Genomic DNA, 19,783 nt, shown 5'->3' with positions numbered 1-19,783 from the left:
CTCTTGTTGATTCATTCCGGGTCTTGGAAATACATACGATTGATTGGATATGGTAATCAGCTGTGTCTCGTTCTTGTATCTTAGTACATACATACCCCCTGGTGTTTTATTTTCATTCAAGCGGAAGTCGGCTACTGTCAATCGATTGGGAAATGGTGTCCACGGATTTTGCACATAACGAAATTCTTTCATGAAAGACTGGTGAAAACTTTACACATCAAGACACTTGTTGCCCAGAACAGAGTGCATATCAATTTTTCAAGTTCTCTACCACGACAATTAACGTCCTTTAAATCCTATCCACCAGTCGGCCCTACAGCGTACCTGGTACTAGTTCATCTATCGCAAGGGGTGTCCTGCCTCATTTAGATAGCCCCAGCCCTTCCTCATTGCCTCGACCTTTTCACTCCATTTCCTCCCTAGGAATCCATTCATTATACTCATCCATCCTGTCATGGCACGGCCAATCCGGCCTGAAGTAATTTTCGCATGTATTCTCATCGTCAAAATACTCATCAATGCCCATATTGGCGATGTTGAGATTCATCCATACGATGTGTGCCTCGCGGCCAGGTAGCCGGCCGTAGGTAAGTCCGCGAAAACTCGGCTGTTCCACGCCCTTTAGTAGCTCGCAGGATTCTTCATCGTCTGGATCCGGATCGCCGACATAATTCTGATCGGTCACGATAACTTTGAGATCGTTTCCAGACTGCAGGTCTGCGAAAAAAAGAGGATCTTCGCAGCCATCGTGGACTTCGGTGTAGAGCCTCCACATATCGGCCGGTGTCCCATCTTCTGCATCTGGCTCATCTTCCTTCCAAAGGACAGGGCAAATGACCTTCTTACCCCAGTCATCGTCGTCGATCTCGCCCATAGTTCGGATCTCCTCGTAAAGTGCCGTGACTTGCTCATCACTGAGCTTGTTTGTGAGGAAGAACAATGGGATCGAATTCATGCGCCCAATAGCATTCCAAGGGTGCGAAATGGGGTAAAAGGGCTCGTCGAATCCGGATGATATAATGCGTGGCGACGGCATCAATTCCATTTGTCCATCTCCGTAGTATCTCGCAAAGTCCAAGGCGGTTGGTCGCACTCCTTTATATTGTATCATTTCATTCAACGTAATCTGACGGACACTGGGTCCCATTTCAGTGTCTTCAATGGAGATTAACTCAGTCAGGGCTTCGCTGCAATTCTCAGTCGGCTTCATGAGAAGATATGGTAGCTTGAAAGGCCCAGTACCCGGATATGCGGCGACCGCTTCAAAAACATTCAAGATATCGCGACGGGATGGGGGTCGCTTCTGTTCCCAAGGAATAAGATGAACACTGGGCTCAAGGTGTCCCGCATCGTGGAAGTCCCTAGAGCTCACAGCGTCATCTTTGTCCCCGTCCTCCCGCTCCTTCTCCTCATCGGTCTCACTCATGCTTGTCCTCTTTTGCTTTGCCTCTGCCTTGATCTCGAGCTCCTTCTTTTGCTCTTGCCTTTGCTTCTCAAACTCAAGATGCACAGCATCTTTCAAAACAGACAGTATGTTTTCACGTTCAGTTTGAGTTGTCTGAAAGCCGAGAAGTATATTAATATTTGGCGTCTCAATTTGGAAGTTCAACCCAGGTGGAAATTTGATCACTTCTTCCAGATTCCTTTCTAACCGAGATGTGATATCTATGACCAACTCAGGAGGCAATGGCGTGTTCATAGATAGGGCCTTTATAGCAGCAGCCGAAATCTCCTCATAGGCAAAGGAGTCCATTGTACTTGGAGTAAACACAGGATGGTCTGGGTCGTGCAGCTCGAGCCCAAGCTCTGAGTACACAGTTGTGACGAAATTTTCGTTCTTTGGGTTGTTGAAATCTTGTGAGATGTCGAAATTCTCCACGGCTGCTAATAAGGCAATATTTTCGTCGTTTTCCAACGCTGAACGCTTGGCAACAATGCGAAGCTGGCCATGTTGTTCCTTCTGCCTCACGGAAATCATCCCCACGGAGATGCGCCCATCTTCTCCACGCAGAGGAAAATGCCCTTCCACTTGGCGCTTTGTCAACTCATCTGCGAAGATAAAACCTGAATGTCCATTTCGGTGGGCCACAATGGCAAGTCCATATAAATTGACTTGGCTGTCCCTGTACCTTCTTTGTGGCGCAATAGATCGTAGGACTTCATGATTTGGGTGCCACGTCAGTATTTTAAATTCGCTAGTCGCTGGACGGACATGGTTTATGAGCCTCTCCTTATGAGGCTCTTCAAAGTCAGCTAGGAAGACTAGCAGAAGGGATTTAGGCTGGTCAGGCCTCATTTCCGGTGAGGGTAGACCGGTGCAAAGGGCCCCGTATGACGGTGCGTCTGTGTCTCTCTTCATGTGGTCCATCGTATCCTGGCTGTTAGGATATCGACTGCGAACATTCCTGGGGGCGAGGACGGCTTTATATGATTTTACTAAAACGAGCTTCTGCCAGGCTGTAGATCCACTTCGCAAGGCTGCGTTGGCCCGACGGGGCTGTGCTGCCTGAACTTTGATCCCTGATTCTATCGATCTGCAATCCTTCCTGGAATACATAAGAAATAAGGACGTCAAATCTTAAATTCGGTATCCAGGGGTTTCGCAGTGCCTCGGATTTCTGGTTGTAGAATTTGCATCATCAGGACGCAAAATTATCCATAGTTATTGCTGGTTCATACATGTACATTTACGGCCGCTAACTATTCATGTGGTATCTATGCTCAAGATGCGAGGGCTCGAAAAGGGATATAAAGACTCATGAGCTCGTGCTTAGAACATCATCGTCATCGCCATGCAGGTCAGTCTGCTGAGCCTGGAGGCCTGCGACACCGACTCGGAAGATACCCTCGCACCAATCTGCAAATGTCTCAATATCCCAAACTGCATCGTCACGACCTTTGCCTTTGTTGCTGACAGAATTCCCCTTGCCCTTCATAGAAGATGTGTACTTGTCCAGGAAGTCTTCATATATCTGAATCGTGCGATCTTGCACCGCACCAACAAGAGTTTCCTTCATGCGGGTATCATCGATATATGCGTTCAGGATTTTTCGAAGGTTCGGAACCTCCTTTTCGATGGTATGGCAAGTGGGATGGGTGAGTTCCCCAGGTTGTAAATTTCGTGTATCCACAAACTTGGATGGTAAAGAGGCAGTCATCCGAGCGGCAAATGCATTAATAAAATCGTTGATGACGGTGCGGAGACGGCCATCCAGCTCAACCTTGGCATCAAGCATATTCTCCACAACACGTGGAACGAGGCCATGGCCAACGAGACGCATCAAGTTGCGAGGGTTGAACAACCCACCACGTTCACGCAGCTCCCAAAATGTGCTGGTGACACCAGAGAAGTCAAGTGAGACGTCTGGGGCAACAAATTCAATGTCAAAGGCGACAATTTGCTGTTTTAGAATGAGAAGATGACTCATTAAGAACAGTTGTCCGTCCGCCGGCGTCGATTTTCCGGAGATCATGAGGCTGGCGCTGTGAAGAGATTCAGTAGTTTGGTGAACGATCTGATGGGCGAGATCATCAAAGACAGTTGACTGGGACACATGCATAAGTATTATTGGTCATGACATGAATCAAACTTGGTATAAGAGACTTACGTTGACAAGCCGATAGATCCGGCTGAGAAGCCAAATTGCCTTTCTTAATGTCGGATACCACCCTTTCAGAGCGGTTTGGGTCTCAAAGTCCCACTTTCCACCTTTCTCCTGCGCATCATCCTCGGAATTTTCACCCTCCTTGGTAGTGTTTGTCATGTCGATCATGGTATCGGCTGTAGTGTCTTTTTTTCCTGATATTTGGGTGTCGGTAATTGTCAAGGATACTTGTCGGCTATGCATTGGATAATCAATATCCTCCGGACGAGGCTTGTATCGCTCAATGCTATCTTGAAGAATTGCCTGAGCACGGAAGACTAGACGAGTTTGGACGTCCTGTAGAGCAGGCTGGATCAAAATAGAAAAGTCGAGCTGATTCGTATCTGTGGGCTCCGTTTCATCTTCTGGGTCCAAGAAATACCGTGTTTGCAGCAGGGTGCAAAGTTGACAGAGATTGACGATATCGGTCTCGTGGATGATACGAGGGCGGAGATGGTCATACAGCGGCTCGCAAATAGCTTCAAGAAAGTCATACAATCCTCCTTGTCCATGGAACCATTCTCCCCACAGATCATATTCATCCAAACACAAACCTCGGATGTAGCTGATGCTCGCTCTCGCAAATGAGACTAGATCCTTGGACGAACTAGGCGTTTGGGTGATCTCAATGAGCTTCTTGCGAGCGAGGGGCACTATGAGTCGTGATCGGGTGGCTGCATAATTGTTGTGCAGTTCGTTCATCAAGCTCTGGTACTCGGCTTCGTTATTTTGATCTGGGTTGAGGGGTGGAACTGCTCTCTTCTGGATTTCCACGCCGATTTGCTTCATATCTGGTGCCCCAACTCTGAATTTAGCGTAAAGGAGAGCAGACAATGCCGTGTCATTCAATTGCTGGTCGGAGATCTTTTTCGAAACGTTTTGGTAGATATCCCGAAGGGCGCTTACGAAATTTCCGCGGATGAGGGTAAGGGCGCGAGTGAGGAGTAGTCGGTATCTGGAGCGATAGACCTCTGCTTCTTTTTGCTCAGGCTGGGGTAAATGTCAGTAGAGAATAAAATCAGACTAAGCAAAGTGAAACTGACATGTCTCTCCATGTAGTCTAAGCAAACATCTAAACGCCTCAGCATATCAGAGAACTCCTTATCGCGGACCGTGTTTCCAGCGCCTGGCGCATTGAGTCGTCGCGAGGCAGGGTCCAAGAAGTCATAATAATGGAGATTATTCTGGATTCCATTTGCCAGCTTCATGTCCCGTTCTTGGGCAGCTAGCAGCCCCTCGCATTGCTTCTCGAAGTTGGATGTTTGCGACTCGACAGATCTGAATGATTCGGATAGGTTGGAAAGGTCATCGAGGAGGGTCAATGTGCTTGTAAGGATTTCATCTATGTGTTCTTTTGATTGTTGAAGGTCATCTAATGTGCCCCTATTTCATGAAAAGCATAGCTGATTAGTCTTACTGACACCCTACCCCCACATCGATGGCACATACTGATATTGGTCGTAGCTTTCCTCTACCAAGTCATCCTTGACACCATTGAGCCATGAGGAGAATTCAAGCTCATTGTTCCAGTTTGGAATACTGCTTTTCGGCAAGTCCGAGGAGTGCTCCTGTGTCGTTTCGAGGCCGACTTGGGTTTCGAGAGCGGTTGGCTGCCGCGGCGGTCCAGATGGTGCAGTCTGGCGGCGGGCACGCTGCTGCTTTGTGGATGGCATGGTGCAGTCAGAGGCCCGTGTTTAGAGAAGGCAGACTCCAGCTCATGCCTTCTTCAGAACCTGTAAAAAGCTAGCTGCTAGAGAGTGAGCGAATGCGAATCCGGAGTGCGAAGGTGTTCAACTGCGCCGCCCACGACCGCCGCATTCTGCCACCGACCTCCGCTTCATCATCTCACGCAAAGCTTCCCCAGCTAGTTTGGCCATCGACTCGCCCAGTTTGTTTCGAAGTCTCATAGGCATACCCTAATCGAGATCGAAAAAAAACCCAACGAACATGATGATCACTCAAGTGCGACGGCCTGCGACGCAGCTGGCTCGTCTCGCCAGTCTCCCCAGCGCCGCTTATCATCCCACTCTCAATGCAGCTTGTCGCCGTTTCGCAAGTGGTAAATCGAAATCGAAATCGAACCCATCGTCGCATTGGTTTCGCAACTCTTTCGGATTCGCACTGGCTGGAACTGCAACCTATCTTGGCTATACATATATGAATGGTGACTGGGAGGCTTGGATCGAGCGCCAGAAGGAGGTGAAAAAGGAAGTCATTGATGTGAACGACCTTCGTGCCGACTTTATCCAGGAGAAGCGAAGCTTGAAGAGTCCCGGGGTCTATACATGGGGCTCTAATTCTCACAAGGTTGTTGCGCCGGAATCTAAGGATTCCGACGTCAAAACACCCCGGCGCTTTAAGTATTTCAATGGCCAAGTTCTGCGGGATTTCAAGATTGATGAGAAGTCCGGCGCCGCAATCACGGAGAATGGAGACCTGGTTCAGTGGGGCAAGGGATATTCAGAGACTGAGTATAAGCCGACAAAGACCCTGGTTGGCAAGAATTTGACATCACTTGCGCTTTCCGAAAGCCGTATCGTCGCATTATCTTCGAATGGAACCATTTATTCTCTGCCCATCTCCAAACACGACCAAGGCAACGGGCCGAAATCACGGGAGAGCTCATGGATGCCTTTCTGGGGTAGTCAGTCCACATTGAGCTATCGTGTTCTCAAGCCGTCATTGAAGCTTGGAGAGAGTGTTACCTTGATCCGAGGTGGCCTGGAGCATGTTGTTCTACTTACCAGCTCTGGTCGTGTTTTTACTGCAGCTGCATCCACAGAACACTATCCATCACTCGGCCAACTTGGTGTACCTGGGCTGTCCTTCACAACACGACCAAGCGGGCCCGTAGATACTTGTCATGAAGTCACAAGCCTCAACGGTTCTAAGATCACCCAAATTGCATCAGGAGACTATCATTCACTGGCGTTGAGCAAAGACGGAAGGCTGTTTGCTTGGGGTGATAATTCCTTTGGGCAGCTTGGTGTGGAATTTCTGCCGGAACACCCATTCAACGACACACCTTCCGTTCTCTCTTTGAAGAAGCTATATCGTCTAAGCATCTATTCGCCAAAGGTCACTAGTATAGCCGCCGGCGGAGCCAACACATTCTTTACCGTGGATTCCAAGCGTATTCTAGGCCCAGAGGAAGATCCCACCAAGGTCCGCGATCTGGGCAGAATCACGGCCGACACATGGTCCTGTGGTCGAGGAGTGTGGGGCACACTTGGTGCTGGCAAATGGATACATTTACAAGACTCTCCCATCAAGGTGAAAGACTTGAGTGGTCTAGGCGAGTATGATGAGAAGACGAAGCAGATGCTCCCAATCCGGCTTCGTACCATGTCTGTCGGCACCACCCACGTCGCCGCATTGTTGAATAATAAGACGAACCTCAGCGCGCAAAACACAGATGCCTTGGATAAATCAAGTGACTGGGGCTACGAAGCCTTCTGGTGGGGAGGCAATGAAAACTTCCAATTGGGCACTGGAAAGCGAGCAAACCTCGCTAAACCGTCGTACATCAAGGCACCCGCGGAGTCATCCAAGAATCCCGAGCCCGAGGCAAGACTGCAAATCATGCCACGACACAAGGGGAAGGTTGGCAAACGAAATGTGTATATGGAACAGCGCGTCGAATGTGGCCGGCATGTCTCGGCCATATACTCAGTGGTATAAGCAATGGTCGGTGAAAGAAACTGTATGATATCTGTGTAACAAAATGTGTATTTTAATTTGGCCAACCATCTCAATTCCATGATCAATATTTCTAAATGGTAGCTGCAGCTGCAGCTGCAGCACTTCATAGTACTACTACCAGTAACTAGTTAGTTACTACTAGTACTAGTATGCTTACCTGAGCACGGCAGAAACCATAGGGTAGGCGGTGTATCTGCTGGATACGCTTGGACCACTGCTTATCCAAAAAATTTCCAGCCGGCCGAGCTCTTTTTTTACGAACACCGCCGTCATGCCTCGCGAAAATCAAAAGAGAGGCCGACGGGCCGAGCAAAAGGCTCAGAAAGGAGAAGAGGCGAAACGTGACCATGACGAGACCCTCGAGGCTCCCTCAGCCAAGCGCATGAAGCCGTCTACTGACGCCGGTACCGACCCCGATGTGATCGAGACCTCCGACGCCTACAACGAGAACGCCGATTACATTCCTTTCGATACTGAGGATCGACAAGAAGATGCAGGTCGTGAGGATTCGGGTGATGTGTTCTTTGGTCTGCTCGACGCCGAGGAGGCGGAGTATTTCTCGCGTGCCAGTGAAATGCTCGAAGCGAACCAATTCGCCGACGCCGAAGAGAAGAACCTGTTCATCGAAAGTGTATACCAAGAGGCCAATGGAAAGGAATTGAAGATTGCCTGCAGTCAAGGCTGCTCGAGGCTCATGGAGAAATTGATCTCGATGTCAGATACTCGGCAAATCCGACGGATTTTCAGCAAATTCATTGGCCATTTCCTTCATCTTGTACAGCACCGATTTGCCAGTCATTGCTGTGAAACCCTTTTTATTCACGCTGCCCCTGCTGTCATGGCGAAGACACCGAATTCTCAAAATAAGCGATCGACCGAGGAGGATGACAACGACGACGACGAAGATACCGAGCCTGAACTTTCTCTCGCCGATATGTTCATGACCGTCATTGAGGAATTGAAGAGCAATTGGGGATATCTACTGACAGAGCGATTTGCGTCGCATACTATCCGTGTGCTTTTGCTTGTCCTTGCGGGCGAGCCGGTAGATGTCGTGTCAAACGATTCGGTTGTCGCGAGCCGCAAGAAGGAGAGACTGGGTCTTCCTGGAGCCGGTTCTCAGGAGGAGAAGACTTCTACCAAGAAGCGAAGTGTCCCAGAGTCATTTGCGCCTGCATTGAAGAAGATCATGAATGATATGGTTGCTGGTCTGGATAACACCTACTTGAGGGCTCTAGCTAGCCACCCCGTTGGCAATCCAGTTCTGCAAGTCCTGCTATTCCTGGAGCTCTCCCACTTCGGAAAATCCAGCGCCAAGGATTCCAATTCTATTCTGCGACGACTCGTCCCTGACGAGTCCTTCGAAGAGGGAACGGAAACTGCAACTTTCATTCGGGGTTTGCTGTACGACCCAGTCGGCTCGCGTTTGGTCGAGACCATGGTGCGTCATATGCCAGGCAAAGTCTTCAAGAACCTTTACAAGAACAATATTTCCGAGCGCATTGGATCGCTTTCCCGAAACATCACTGCGGGTTACGTCGTTCTTCGGACACTGGAGCGACTTGGAAAGGATGATCTGCAGGACGCAATGGAGCGCATCATTCCAGAGGTCCCAGGACTTATTGAGAGAACACGTCTCATTGTACCACGGGTATTGATTGAGCGATGTGTTATTCGGAATGTTGATACCAAGCCATTTGCAAAGGCACTCGAGGAGGCCTACGCGAAGGATCCTGCTGTCCGACTCCGACAGATGCTCCGACTCGACGAGACAGCCGAGGATGGCCCTGAAGACCAAGTTATGGAGGACGCAGATGACGAGGAGCGAGGAACGAGGAAGAGGTCGGGCAAAAACTCAGTCGCTTCCGCAGAGAAGCTTCATGGATCTCTTCTGGCACAAGCTATGTTGACAGTACCCGGTCCACTTGGGGATCTTGTATTCTCTAGTCTCCTTGCGCAACCCTCCGATTCTGTTCTCAAACTTGCCAAGGAACCTACTTCCTCCCGTGTTCTCCAACAAGCCTTGACCCTCCCGACATCCACACAGCAGTTCCGCCGACAGTTCACCACTCGCTTCCAGGGCCACATGGTCGAGCTTTCTCTTCACAGCAGCGGGTCTCATGTGGTGGACTCACTCTGGTCGGCCACGAAGGATATTTTCTTCGTCAAGGAGCGACTGGCGCAGGAGTTGGCACAGAATGAAATGACTCTGCGCGACTCCTTCCTGGGTCGAGCTGTGTGGCGCAACTGGTCAATGGATCTCCACAACCGTCGACGAGGTGAATGGAAAGCCCGAGCCAAGGGCATTGAGCAACAACCCGAGGGTGACAACACCGGAGTCCGACCTAAATCGAAAATCGAGTTAGCGGCCGAGCGATTTGCAGCCAAGCAGGCCGAAGCCGCAGCTGCAGCTGCAGCTGCCAACTGAGCGAAGCACATACCCATTTGATGAATTATACAATACCACATTTGATGCGATTTAGCAGCCTGCATGTCGGAGTGGGCTGCATGCAGCAGGGCACAGGTCTCCGCGCCTCGAGCCCCAATTGGCCAGCCTTATCCCGATAGATTTTGGCTCCAAAAAAAAGTTCATGTACGAATAGATTAAAATGTTTCATGTGCCGAAGACCAAGACCAAGACCACTCGATCTTTCCAATATACAATGATGTACTAGTATATACCATGTAGGCCTCACCTTAAATCGTACATTGATGAATATTGGCAGATCCCGATAAGATTGCATTGCCGCGGGGCAAAACGATGCCCCTCCCCCATTGAGATGTACTGGAATACTTGGACGGAGAAGAAGTTACAATCCAGTGAACTCATAGACGGCTTATATACAACTCCACTCGTCAATTTCAATCCGAGTCCCAATAGGCATGCCCATTCGTTCTCGTGCGGGCCGATCTGATGATGTCAGGCACCCGGAGACTGTCGCCATCTCCGGCGGCATCGGCGCATCGAGAACCTTTTTTTTTCCTTTGCCGGAACAGGCACACTATCTCTTCTCACCTCCTCTATTACTATCTTCCTCGTTCGCTGTTAATTACTTACTCTCGTGGAGCAGTGTTCCACTGTATATATCACGCTTTGAGAGTCTAGCTACTGCGACAGATTGCCTAGATGTCGGAGATCTCGTCATCTAGTCGCGCCGATGAGGTGCAAAATGTGAGACACCAGGCCCTGTACATGGAATTGATGGGGTAGTCACACCAGAGAAGCAATAAAAGCTAACATTTTCTCCCCCAACAGCTCTTGAAAGCCGTCGAAGATCTCCTCATTCCCTTTATCCGAGCTGCCGACGAGCCGACAGTCATCCCGCAAAAGAATGGCACCAATGGCACGAACGGAACGAACGGAACGAACGGAACGAATAGTGCAAACGGGCACTCATACGGAGCATCCCTAGTTGACTATAGAAAGCCTGAGGAGCTCCGAGATATCCTTCAACTCGAGATCCCCGAACAAGGTCGACACCAAGACGGTCTGATCGAAGTGTTGCAGAAAGTCCTGAAATACTCGGTCAACACCTGGCACCAGGGATTTCTAGACAAGCTATATGCCTCGACGAATGCCCCCGGTGTGGCAGCAGAATTGATCCTTGCCGCGTTGAATACCAATGTCCATGTTTACCAAGTCTCGCCCGCGCTGACGGTCATCGAGAAATATACCGGTCAGCGACTCGCGACTCTTTTTGGATTGAACGGACCGCGCGCTGGTGGAATCTCGGTGCAGGGTGGCTCGGCTTCTAATACTACCTCCATCGTTATTGCACGCAATAATCTCTATCCTAGTACCAAGGAGGACGGTAACGGTGGCTACAAGTTCGTGCTGTTCACCAGTGTCCATGGCCATTACAGTGTGGAGAAGGCCGCACAAATGCTTGGATTTGGTAGTCGAGCTGTTTGGGCTGTGCCAATTGACAAGTATGGCCGTATGATTCCTGCAGAATTGGAGAAGCTGGTTCAGAAGGCTCAAAGTGAGGGACGAACCCCGTTCTATGTGAATGCCACAGCTGGAACGACAGTAATGGGCTCTTTTGATCCATTTGAGGAAATCGCAGCAATCTGTCAAAAGTATAACTTATGGTTCCATATTGACGGGTCTTGGGGTGGCTCGTTTGTTTTCTCGCAGCGACAGAGGTATAAACTGGGTGGCTCTGAGAAAGCAAACAGTATTGCGATCAACCCACACAAAATGCTCGGAGTTCCGGTGACATGTTCATTCCTTCTGGCATCCGATATGCGCCAGTTTCATAAAGCGAACACGCTTCCCGCGGGATACCTCTTCCACAATGAGGATACCGAGGTCACTGCAAATGGGGATGGGCACGACGCGGAACTAGATGTGGACTCCCCCGAAATCTGGGACTTGGCGGACCTAACTTTGCAGTGTGGTCGTCGTGCCGATTCTTTGAAGCTATTCCTGGGCTGGACATACTACGGATCCGAGGGGTATGAGCAGCAAATCGATACTGCTTGCGACATTGCCGCTCACCTGGCAACTCTCGTTTCGAAGAACCCGAACTTTATTCTCGTCAGCGAGAATGCGCCGCCGTGCTTGCAAGTTTGTTTCTACTATGCTCCTGGCAAGGAGTTTGTATACTCGCGGGAATCAGACATCGTTTCGAACGAAGAGCAGCGGGGCAAGAATAACAGCAAGGTTACCGAGCAGATTACACACGCCATCGTTCCCAAGGGCTTCATGGTGGATTTCGCGCCTCCTAGTGGGGACGAGAATGCTGTTGGAAGTGGCAAGTTCTTCCGATGTGTCGTCAATGTCACCACCAGCAAAGAGACGGTGGAGTCTCTTGTACGTGCCATTGAGGAAGTTGGACCAGGTATTGTCGAGTCCTTGAAGGTGACTACGCCAGTCGTTCCTCTGAAGCGACTGGTTGAACATGGACATGGGCCTGTTGTTCACCACACTTGAACAATGCCTCAAAGATGGAATTTGTACATGTTTTTAGTTACATACATCGGATTAGACGCATATATGGATATTATTGAATATAAACTGATCGGGGTTTTCTCTAGAGCCTTGAGTCTCCCCTCTAGTTTCCGATCTCAACTCTGCGCTCCAGCACCGACCGAGCTTCGGCCTCCGTCAGCCCATCGACCTCTAGCTCGACAAGCGCAGTCCGGGCACTCTCGTTGTCCTTAAATAACCTCCTCTCCACGTCCCACAACCCTGGGTTCGATTCTGCATCATCGGTGCCATCTTCAGCTGGCGATGCATCCAGTTGGAGGAGACGCAGGCCATCATTCAACTTCTTCACAATCTGTAGAGCACCCCCAGCATGACCGGCTACACCAAGGGAGGTGTCGATCACATTGCAGATATGGTCCACATCACTGAACAGCTGTGCCGCACCCGTGGCAGAAAACGCATTTCTCATCAGTACGTTATCCCAGATATAAGTCTGTATGGAAAGGAGAAGCTGGCGGGAAACCCGGCGAAGAGAAGCAACACCAAGTGCACTAGAGAGAAAGGAGACCTGGGTGGATAGGGTGCGGATTGCATGTGCCAGGTCAGATGTTAGGGAGAGAGGAGATGATGAAGCACCTGTGGAGGGTGTGGAAATAGTTGCCCAGGTCGATACACGAGAGTAAGGTTTCAAAGCAGTCGTTACGTTCGAAGTCAACGTCGAGATGATGATGGATTCAGATCGCAATCGAAGACGGCGGTAGGCAGAGGCGGTTTCATCAAAGAGTGCACCATCAGATGAGGACTGTTCACTAGTTGCGTCGTTGGTTGCCACGGCTGGAGACGTGCGAGATGCCACTTCCGCAATGGACATGTTGCCCGCGACATTCTTGCCACCGTCGCGATTTTGGCGAACCCGTTCTTGTAACTCGGACCATAACTCAACAAAGAACACATCGTTGCTCCAGTCTTCCATTTTCCTTTCAAGGTACTCGGCACTGCCGAAGACTCTGCAGAGTCGCTCAAGGCCCGCAACACCTTCCACGCTGGCTTGGCCATCAGCACCCTGCACTGTGCGACCGAGTGTAGATGTCATGGCAAGATATGCCTCCAAAGCGGAGTGGAGACGCTCATGAAATTGATCGAAAATTGTGATTTGAATGTCAATCAAGAATCGGAGTTTCTGACTGAACGAAGTCAAAGGTTGATAACGTTCGGTGATAGTTTCCAGAAGATCGTTTACACGGATTGCAGCCTTAGTCGGCTTAGTCGCGGTGAGCTCGATGCCATCATAGTCGATATGCCCACTATCAGGATTGTCGATAATGTCTCTGTATCGAGCTAATGCGAATTCTTTCTCGACTTGAAGCCAACGATCGTACCAGCCCTGCTTTGTCAGAACCTCCGAGGTCAGCCCCCTCCAATTTCCTTCTTGGTAGGGATCTGGTAGGTAATTCCAAGTCTCGCGAATGTCGTTGTCAAAATTCATGAGCTCGTGGATGAAGTGGCTCAGTAACTGGGGGTGGTCTGCGATCTGAGGAAGAAATGAATCGATTTTTTGCCTCAGGATGGGCAGAAGAGCGTTAATAAAAGCATGCAGTGCATTATAGAAATTCCACTCAAAACATTGATCCGCAGCCTGGGCCTTTTCGTCAAGAATAGGTTGGAGATATGATGTGAAGAAGCCTCCGAATTGATTTATTAGATCCATGACGTGGGACAAGAAATATTCAGGCTAGAGGTGCATCAGTAAATGTGCATGTTCTAAGCTCACGGAATATGGAAAATAGATACCTTGTCAAGCCTGTTGGTTGGCTTGTCGCCGCTAAAGTGATATTTGAATCGGAGCTCGAGCGAATGCACCATCATCTCTAATGGGAAGAGGACTGGAGGCTGAATAGTGGAACCAGGTGCTAACGCATCTCGGCCCGGTAGCTCGCTATTTTTTGGTTAGCCGAGAGTTCGGGGACGGTGAGAATTTTTGACAGCATACGGCGTTTGTAAATCGATAAGTAACTCAACATCCTGCCTCCACTGATCTAACAATGGATCGGTGATATTTAGTTCCCGGGTTGGCCATTTCATAGATTCGAGTGATTTTTGCAGTCGATCGCTGAAGAACTTCTTCAGTTGTTGTCTCAATGCACACGCGAGTTTCTCGGTATAGTCGATAAGGTGGGGCGCAGCTCCCTCGGCGGCGGGTTGGACTTCTTTCAGCGAAGACACGAGATTGCGGAGTCGGGCATATGGCTTCAGTGCGGTGCGAGGCTCGGAGGAGATGCTGGCGAGGGCTTCCTTGCTATTTCAGAAATGTCAGCCCACTTGTTCAATCATCCCACATTTCGATGTATGCCTACCTCAACTCTTCCGCCTCCCTTAGTAGCTCCACATATCCCTTAGATAACTCCAGGCGTTGGAACCTCTCCATGCTCTTCTCTAGTCGATGCACTGCTTCATCGCTGGTTTCGGATTGCGTAATGGCCTTCAAGCGCCGGTCGATGTCCGCCTGTTCCTCCGCAAATGTCTCGGCGCGTTTACGAGTGGCTTCAGCATGGTCAATGGACGCCTTCGTTGCGTTCGATAGAGCTTCCTGTGCCTCTGCTAGCTAATTGATAATATGTCAGCTTGTATGTCTGAGGCCAGTGATAGAATCGTGGCGTTGAGAATAGAGGAGGGGAAGCAGTACCTGCTTTCGTTGAAGCTCCTGCTGAGCGCGGAGGTTGGAGAGGAGGGAGTCGAGACTCTCAAGGTCGGGCGTGACTTGAATCTTGTCATTTAAATAGTCTTCCACTCGGGTTCGCTCATGCGATGAGAGCGACGTGGAGGGCGCCATTGTTGGAGGGTGAAGGTAGCGGGGAGTCGCAAGGTGGTCCAGTCCAGGCCAGTTGCGATCTCCGCCTTCCGCTCTGACGTACCCGCGTTTGTGCTTGTGCATGTGCTTCTCCCAGTGGCAACAAGCCGCCGTTCTCTTTTAGCGCTTTTGCGCTTTACCTCTGACTGCAATAAAAAAACAATGTCCAGTCCGGCAAAGAAGCGCAAGCGAAATGGCGTTGATACATCACCACAGAAGACAAGAAGCATCGAGTCCTTCTTCAAGGGGCCAGCAGCCCAACAGCCCAACCAGTCAGAACCTCAGCCGGAGGTGACTGAGCAGACACTCTCAGATGAAGCATTAGCACGCAAGCTCCAAGAAGAATGGAATCAAGAGGGGAATTCCCTTTCGGTAGCTGCGGACAGCAATGAACCCACCTCAATAGAATTAGAGGCATCATCCGCATCTACCCCGGCGCCTTCAATCCCCACGGACATCACACCTACTACTGCTACATCAACGTCGCTAATGCCCAAGAAGAATACACTATCCCTACAGTCCTCTGTGGGAACAGAAGACTCGTTGTCACTTACAGTGCCTCTCGACCAAAATCCACAAACATTCGACACGGCCAAGTATGTGGCCGAATTACGAGCGTATTGGACTAGCCAGGGTGGCGATGCTTCCTACGCCTTGTTGACGAAGGCCTTTGTCCTCGCAAATGCGACTACCAGTCGAATCAAAATAGTCGATACACTGGTCAATTTTCTACGGCTCCTCATCGAGGCGGACCCTTCCAGTCTGTTGCCTGCTGTTTGGTTGGCGACCAACTCGATCTCACCACCATTCGATGATCTAGAGCTGGGACTCGGCGGATCGTCCATCTCCAAAGCTCTGAAGAAGATATATGGTCTCGATAATCAAGGGTTGAAGACGCTTTATGATAAACACGGGGATGCTGGAGATGTCGCCTTTGAGGCCAAGAAGCGCCAGGCGTTCACTTTGGTCAAGCCAAAGCCGTTGAAAATCAAGGGCGTATATCAATCACTGCTCAAAATCGCGACAAGCAAGGGAACTGGTAGCCAGGAAATGAAGCAGCGTATTGTTGAAAAGCTCTTGCAGGATACACGCGGTGCCGAAGAGAGCCGTTATATCGTTCGTACTCTCGTTCAAAATTTGCGAATCGGCGCTGTGAAGACGACAATGCTTATTGCATTGGCTCGTGCTTTTCTTTATTCCAAGCCAACTGGGGCGGATTTTGAGGTTCGCTCTCAGCAAGAAATTGCACGGCTGAAAAAAGACGAGCTCGCCGAGATGTACAGCAACGCCGAGGAAATTGTCAAGGCGTCATATGCCCGACATCCTAATTATAATGATCTTGTGCCTTGTTTGCTGGAGATTGGCGTGACCGAGGAACTTCTCATTCGATGTGGTCTTGCATTACATATTCCTCTCAGGCCTATGCTGGGTAGCATCACCCGCGACCTTTCCGATATGTTAACGAAGCTTCAAGGCAGGGACTTTAGCTGCGAGTACAAGTACGACGGTCAACGGGCTCAAGTACATTGTGATGAAAAGGGGAAGGTCTCCATCTTCTCTCGCCATCTTGAACTTATGACAGAGAAATACCCCGATCTTGTTTCGCTAGTCCCACAGATCCGCGGTGAAGGAGTGTCCAGTTTTATCCTAGAAGGGGAAGTGGTGGCCGTGGACCAGGCAACGGGCGATCTACAGCCGTTCCAAACGCTCACAAACCGAGCAAAAAAGAACGTCGAAATCGGAGCAATCACCGTTGATGTGTGTCTATTTTCCTTCGATTTAATGTACTTGAATAGGGAGCCTCTTTTGGACCGACCATTTCGCGAACGCCGTGAGCTACTCCGCAGTCTTTTTGTCGAAATCCCCAACAGATTTACGTGGGTGAAAAGCATCGATGCCACATCCGCAGACTCGGAAACTGTACTGGAGTTCTTCAAGAGCGCAACCGACACGAAATGCGAGGGTATAATGGTCAAAGTCCTCGATAACACGATCAAAATCAACGACCCGAAAGAGTCTACTCGAGCCATCGACGTCAAGGATCTTCCAGGCAACACCGATCAACAAACGGAGCCCTCTGAATCCGCCAAACCGACAAAGGAGAAAAGTAACCGGCGCAAAGCCCTCCTGTCTACCTATGAGCCGGACAAACGCCTCGAGTCATGGCTCAAAGTCAAAAAGGATTACAGTACCTCCTCTGAAACTCTCGACCTCATCCCTGTCGCTGGATGGCACGGCCAAGGCCGCAAAGCCAAATGGTGGTCCCCGATTCTTCTCGCAGTCCGAAACCCCGAGTCGGGAGTCTTGGAAGCCGTCACCAAATGCATGTCCGGATTTACGGACAAGTTCTACCAGGCGAATAAAGATAAATATGTCGCAGGCAGTCCAAATGTTATTTCTCGCCCTAGCTGGGTACAATACTACGGTGAACCGGATATCTGGTTTGAGCCACAGGAGGTTTGGGAGATGGCCTTTGCAGATATTACCCTAAGTCCGACATATCCTGCGGCTATTGGGCTGGTGAGCGAGGAGCGCGGGCTGAGTCTCCGGTTTCCAAGATTTCTAAAAGTGCGCGAGGACAAGTCGATTGAAGAGGCGACGACGTCGGATTATCTGGCTCTTCTATGGAGAAAGCAAGCTGATCGGACCAAGAATTCCCCGGGACAGCAGGAGGATACAGGCTGGCAAGAGGAGTGAGATGAGACAATTGTTGCTTGGGCTGATCACCAAGAGTGATCTCACATCTTTTGAAGCAAATAGAATACCTACATAAAAACAAACATGGATAATAACGTTGATTCGATTTGCCCCTAGTCGGCGCTAAGAATAGAATAATCAACGTGAGGAGATAACAGAAGGAGATAACAGAAGGAAATAGCAGAAGAAAAAGTGTTCGGTGCGCAGCCTGATGAACCTATCCAGTGAGATACTATTAAACGTGGAAGGCTCAACCCTATTATTCTCGAACACTTAGAACAAAGCACAACGGCCTCGCCATTTTCGGGTAGAAATTCCGGACGCAATCCGCTGGCACTACCCAGGCCAGGCACCCGATGAAGGGTAGACGAGGCGTTAACCTCACATGATTTCGAAGAGGAGCACCATGAAAACTGCCACCACAATGAGCTGGTTCACAATAGCCTGTTGACGCTGGGCACCATTGAACTTAGGGGTAGAAGTGGCAACAGTGGTGGGACCAGTAGGGCTCTTGCTGTGAGAGCCGCCCGGATTGTTGGCCGGCGAAGCTGTCACAACAATCTCAGTAGTGTTGGAGTAATGGCCGCCGGTAGGAATGGGCACTACAGCTGTACCAGTGCCGGGATTTCCAGCGGAAGTAACCAAGGTAGTGAGCTTCGTGGTGCATGGGCCAACGTGAGGGCATGTGGTCTGGGTGACAATTCTGGTGGTGAACTCTTCGGCCACGCTGGCACTAGTAGTCTGAGCTCCGGGAACCAAGCCAGTGCAGCCAGCACTCCCAGGACACTTGGTCACAGTGACAAGAGTCTTGGTAAGAGTTGTGCTCTCGGGGCATTCGGTGTCGGTCACAGTGGAAACGATGGTGATAGGACCACTTGGCTCGTCGCCGGAAAGGGTGGTAACAGCTGAGATGGTTGTGAGACTGTAGCCAGTACCGATGATGGTCTCAGGGGAAATGATTTCCATGGGATCAGGAGCTGGAATGATCGGGTAGGCCATAACAGCTCGACGACCAAGGGCCTCTCGGCGGTGAAGCTCTTGGAGAGCCTCCAGGTCTGATATGGAACATGTTAGATATTTGACTGGTAGATGGCACATTTGGGAACGAGTAAAGAAGTCCTGAGAGGCAGGGTGTGAATATGTAAAACAAAACGACTTACTGATGCTGCCGACGGAGACAGTTGCCAGGAGCATTAGTGCCCAGAGCACCATGATGGTGTTCAAAGTGAACTTCATTTCAAAGGCAAGATGCGACTTGAAAGCGAGTGAAAGTCGGGTTGGTTTTCAGAGATCAGAAACGAAGGAAGTGGAACGGTGGTTGGTGAAAGCGAGTGACGAGCGTGAGAGAGAGGAAGAGAGGAAGAGAGAAAGAGAGGCGAAGATGAGCAAGTGAGGGAAGCAGACGCGAGTAGAGGCAGCCGTTGTTCCTGGGAAGGCACGTGGGTGATGGTCGTGCCTTCCTGAACTGGAAATGTGACAATCACGGGGCTTGTTCTGTTTTGTTTGTGTTTGTGTTTGTGTCGGTGATGGACAGAGGGAAGGAGCGGATGTTGTAGCTCTAGTATAGAGTACTAAGTAGAGTACTAGTAGTAGTACTGCCAAGCAAACTGCCATTTTGATGAACAGGATAACCAACTTCCTGGGTAGCAGTTAGAACCAGAGGGCCTCGGGACAAGTAGAAGCCAAGGGGGACCTAGTATCTAGGTAGACTTACTTATTCATAGGTGGTAAAGAGCTATGGGAGTAAAGATATCAATAATGTCCAAGGTCCATGTTGCAGGATACCTATACTACTAGTACTAGTAGTACACCTGGGCATGGAGACATCTAAAACAACTCTAACTACTCGCCCAACCGAATCTCTGATTACAGTTACTGTACTTCAAGTTCATTTAAACTATATAAGCCACGACCCCAACCACGGTCTCAACTGTCTCAAGTAAACGAGTAGTTCGTTGG

At 49.9% G+C, this 19,783-nt stretch overlaps 8 protein-coding genes across 8 annotated transcripts; 4 read left to right on the top strand and 4 right to left on the bottom strand.

Moving 5' to 3' along the window:
- Positions 1-403: 403 nt before the first annotated feature.
- Positions 404-2,368, bottom strand: N7481_004372 (uncharacterized protein; the record flags this gene model as incomplete). The annotated part of the gene is made up of 1 exon (XM_057263591.1): positions 404-2,368. The coding sequence occupies one exon, from the start codon at positions 2,366-2,368 to the stop codon at positions 404-406; it is 1,965 nt and encodes a 654-aa protein (XP_057125252.1).
- Positions 2,369-2,756: 388 nt separating this feature from the next.
- On the bottom strand, positions 2,757-5,317 carry N7481_004371 (Golgi transport complex subunit COG3; the record flags this gene model as incomplete). Its single annotated transcript, XM_057263590.1, has 4 exons — positions 2,757-3,545; positions 3,609-4,634; positions 4,688-5,027; positions 5,094-5,317. 4 exons carry the CDS (start codon positions 5,315-5,317, stop codon positions 2,757-2,759), a joined length of 2,379 nt encoding a protein of 792 aa, XP_057125251.1.
- A 277-nt stretch (positions 5,318-5,594) lies between these two features.
- Positions 5,595-7,325, top strand: N7481_004370 (RCC1 domain-containing protein; the record flags this gene model as incomplete). Its single annotated transcript, XM_057263589.1, has 1 exon — positions 5,595-7,325. One exon carries the CDS (start codon positions 5,595-5,597, stop codon positions 7,323-7,325), a length of 1,731 nt encoding a protein of 576 aa, XP_057125250.1.
- A 292-nt stretch (positions 7,326-7,617) lies between these two features.
- On the top strand, positions 7,618-9,774 carry nop9 (RNA-binding RNA processing protein NOP9; the record flags this gene model as incomplete). Its single annotated transcript, XM_057263588.1, has 1 exon — positions 7,618-9,774. One exon carries the CDS (start codon positions 7,618-7,620, stop codon positions 9,772-9,774), a length of 2,157 nt encoding a protein of 718 aa, XP_057125249.1.
- Positions 9,775-10,473: 699 nt separating this feature from the next.
- N7481_004368 (pyridoxal phosphate-dependent decarboxylase family protein) lies at positions 10,474-12,282 on the top strand (the record flags this gene model as incomplete). The annotated part of the gene is made up of 2 exons (XM_057263587.1): positions 10,474-10,518; positions 10,603-12,282. 2 exons carry the CDS (start codon positions 10,474-10,476, stop codon positions 12,280-12,282), a joined length of 1,725 nt encoding a protein of 574 aa, XP_057125248.1.
- Positions 12,283-12,403: 121 nt separating this feature from the next.
- Positions 12,404-15,109, bottom strand: N7481_004367 (RINT-1 family protein; the record flags this gene model as incomplete). The annotated part of the gene is made up of 5 exons (XM_057263586.1): positions 12,404-14,011; positions 14,071-14,215; positions 14,270-14,575; positions 14,634-14,881; positions 14,963-15,109. The coding sequence occupies 5 exons, from the start codon at positions 15,107-15,109 to the stop codon at positions 12,404-12,406; spliced, it is 2,454 nt and encodes an 817-aa protein (XP_057125247.1).
- Positions 15,110-15,289: 180 nt separating this feature from the next.
- On the top strand, positions 15,290-17,824 carry N7481_004366 (putative DNA ligase I; the record flags this gene model as incomplete). Its single annotated transcript, XM_057263585.1, has 1 exon — positions 15,290-17,824. The coding sequence occupies one exon, from the start codon at positions 15,290-15,292 to the stop codon at positions 17,822-17,824; it is 2,535 nt and encodes an 844-aa protein (XP_057125246.1).
- A 381-nt stretch (positions 17,825-18,205) lies between these two features.
- N7481_004365 (uncharacterized protein) lies at positions 18,206-19,060 on the bottom strand (the record flags this gene model as incomplete). The annotated part of the gene is made up of 2 exons (XM_057263584.1): positions 18,206-18,879; positions 18,985-19,060. The coding sequence occupies 2 exons, from the start codon at positions 19,058-19,060 to the stop codon at positions 18,206-18,208; spliced, it is 750 nt and encodes a 249-aa protein (XP_057125245.1).
- Positions 19,061-19,783: the final 723 nt, after the last annotated feature.

This window comes from Penicillium waksmanii (genome assembly GCF_028829765.1).
Source record: "Penicillium waksmanii strain IBT 27052 chromosome Unknown utg000004l:1.0-5674109.0:1.0-5678898.0, whole genome shotgun sequence".
Taxonomy (NCBI): domain Eukaryota; kingdom Fungi; phylum Ascomycota; class Eurotiomycetes; order Eurotiales; family Aspergillaceae; genus Penicillium; species Penicillium waksmanii.
The sequence above is the reverse complement of the archived record's forward strand: the minus strand, read 5'-3'. Positions and strand labels throughout refer to the sequence as shown.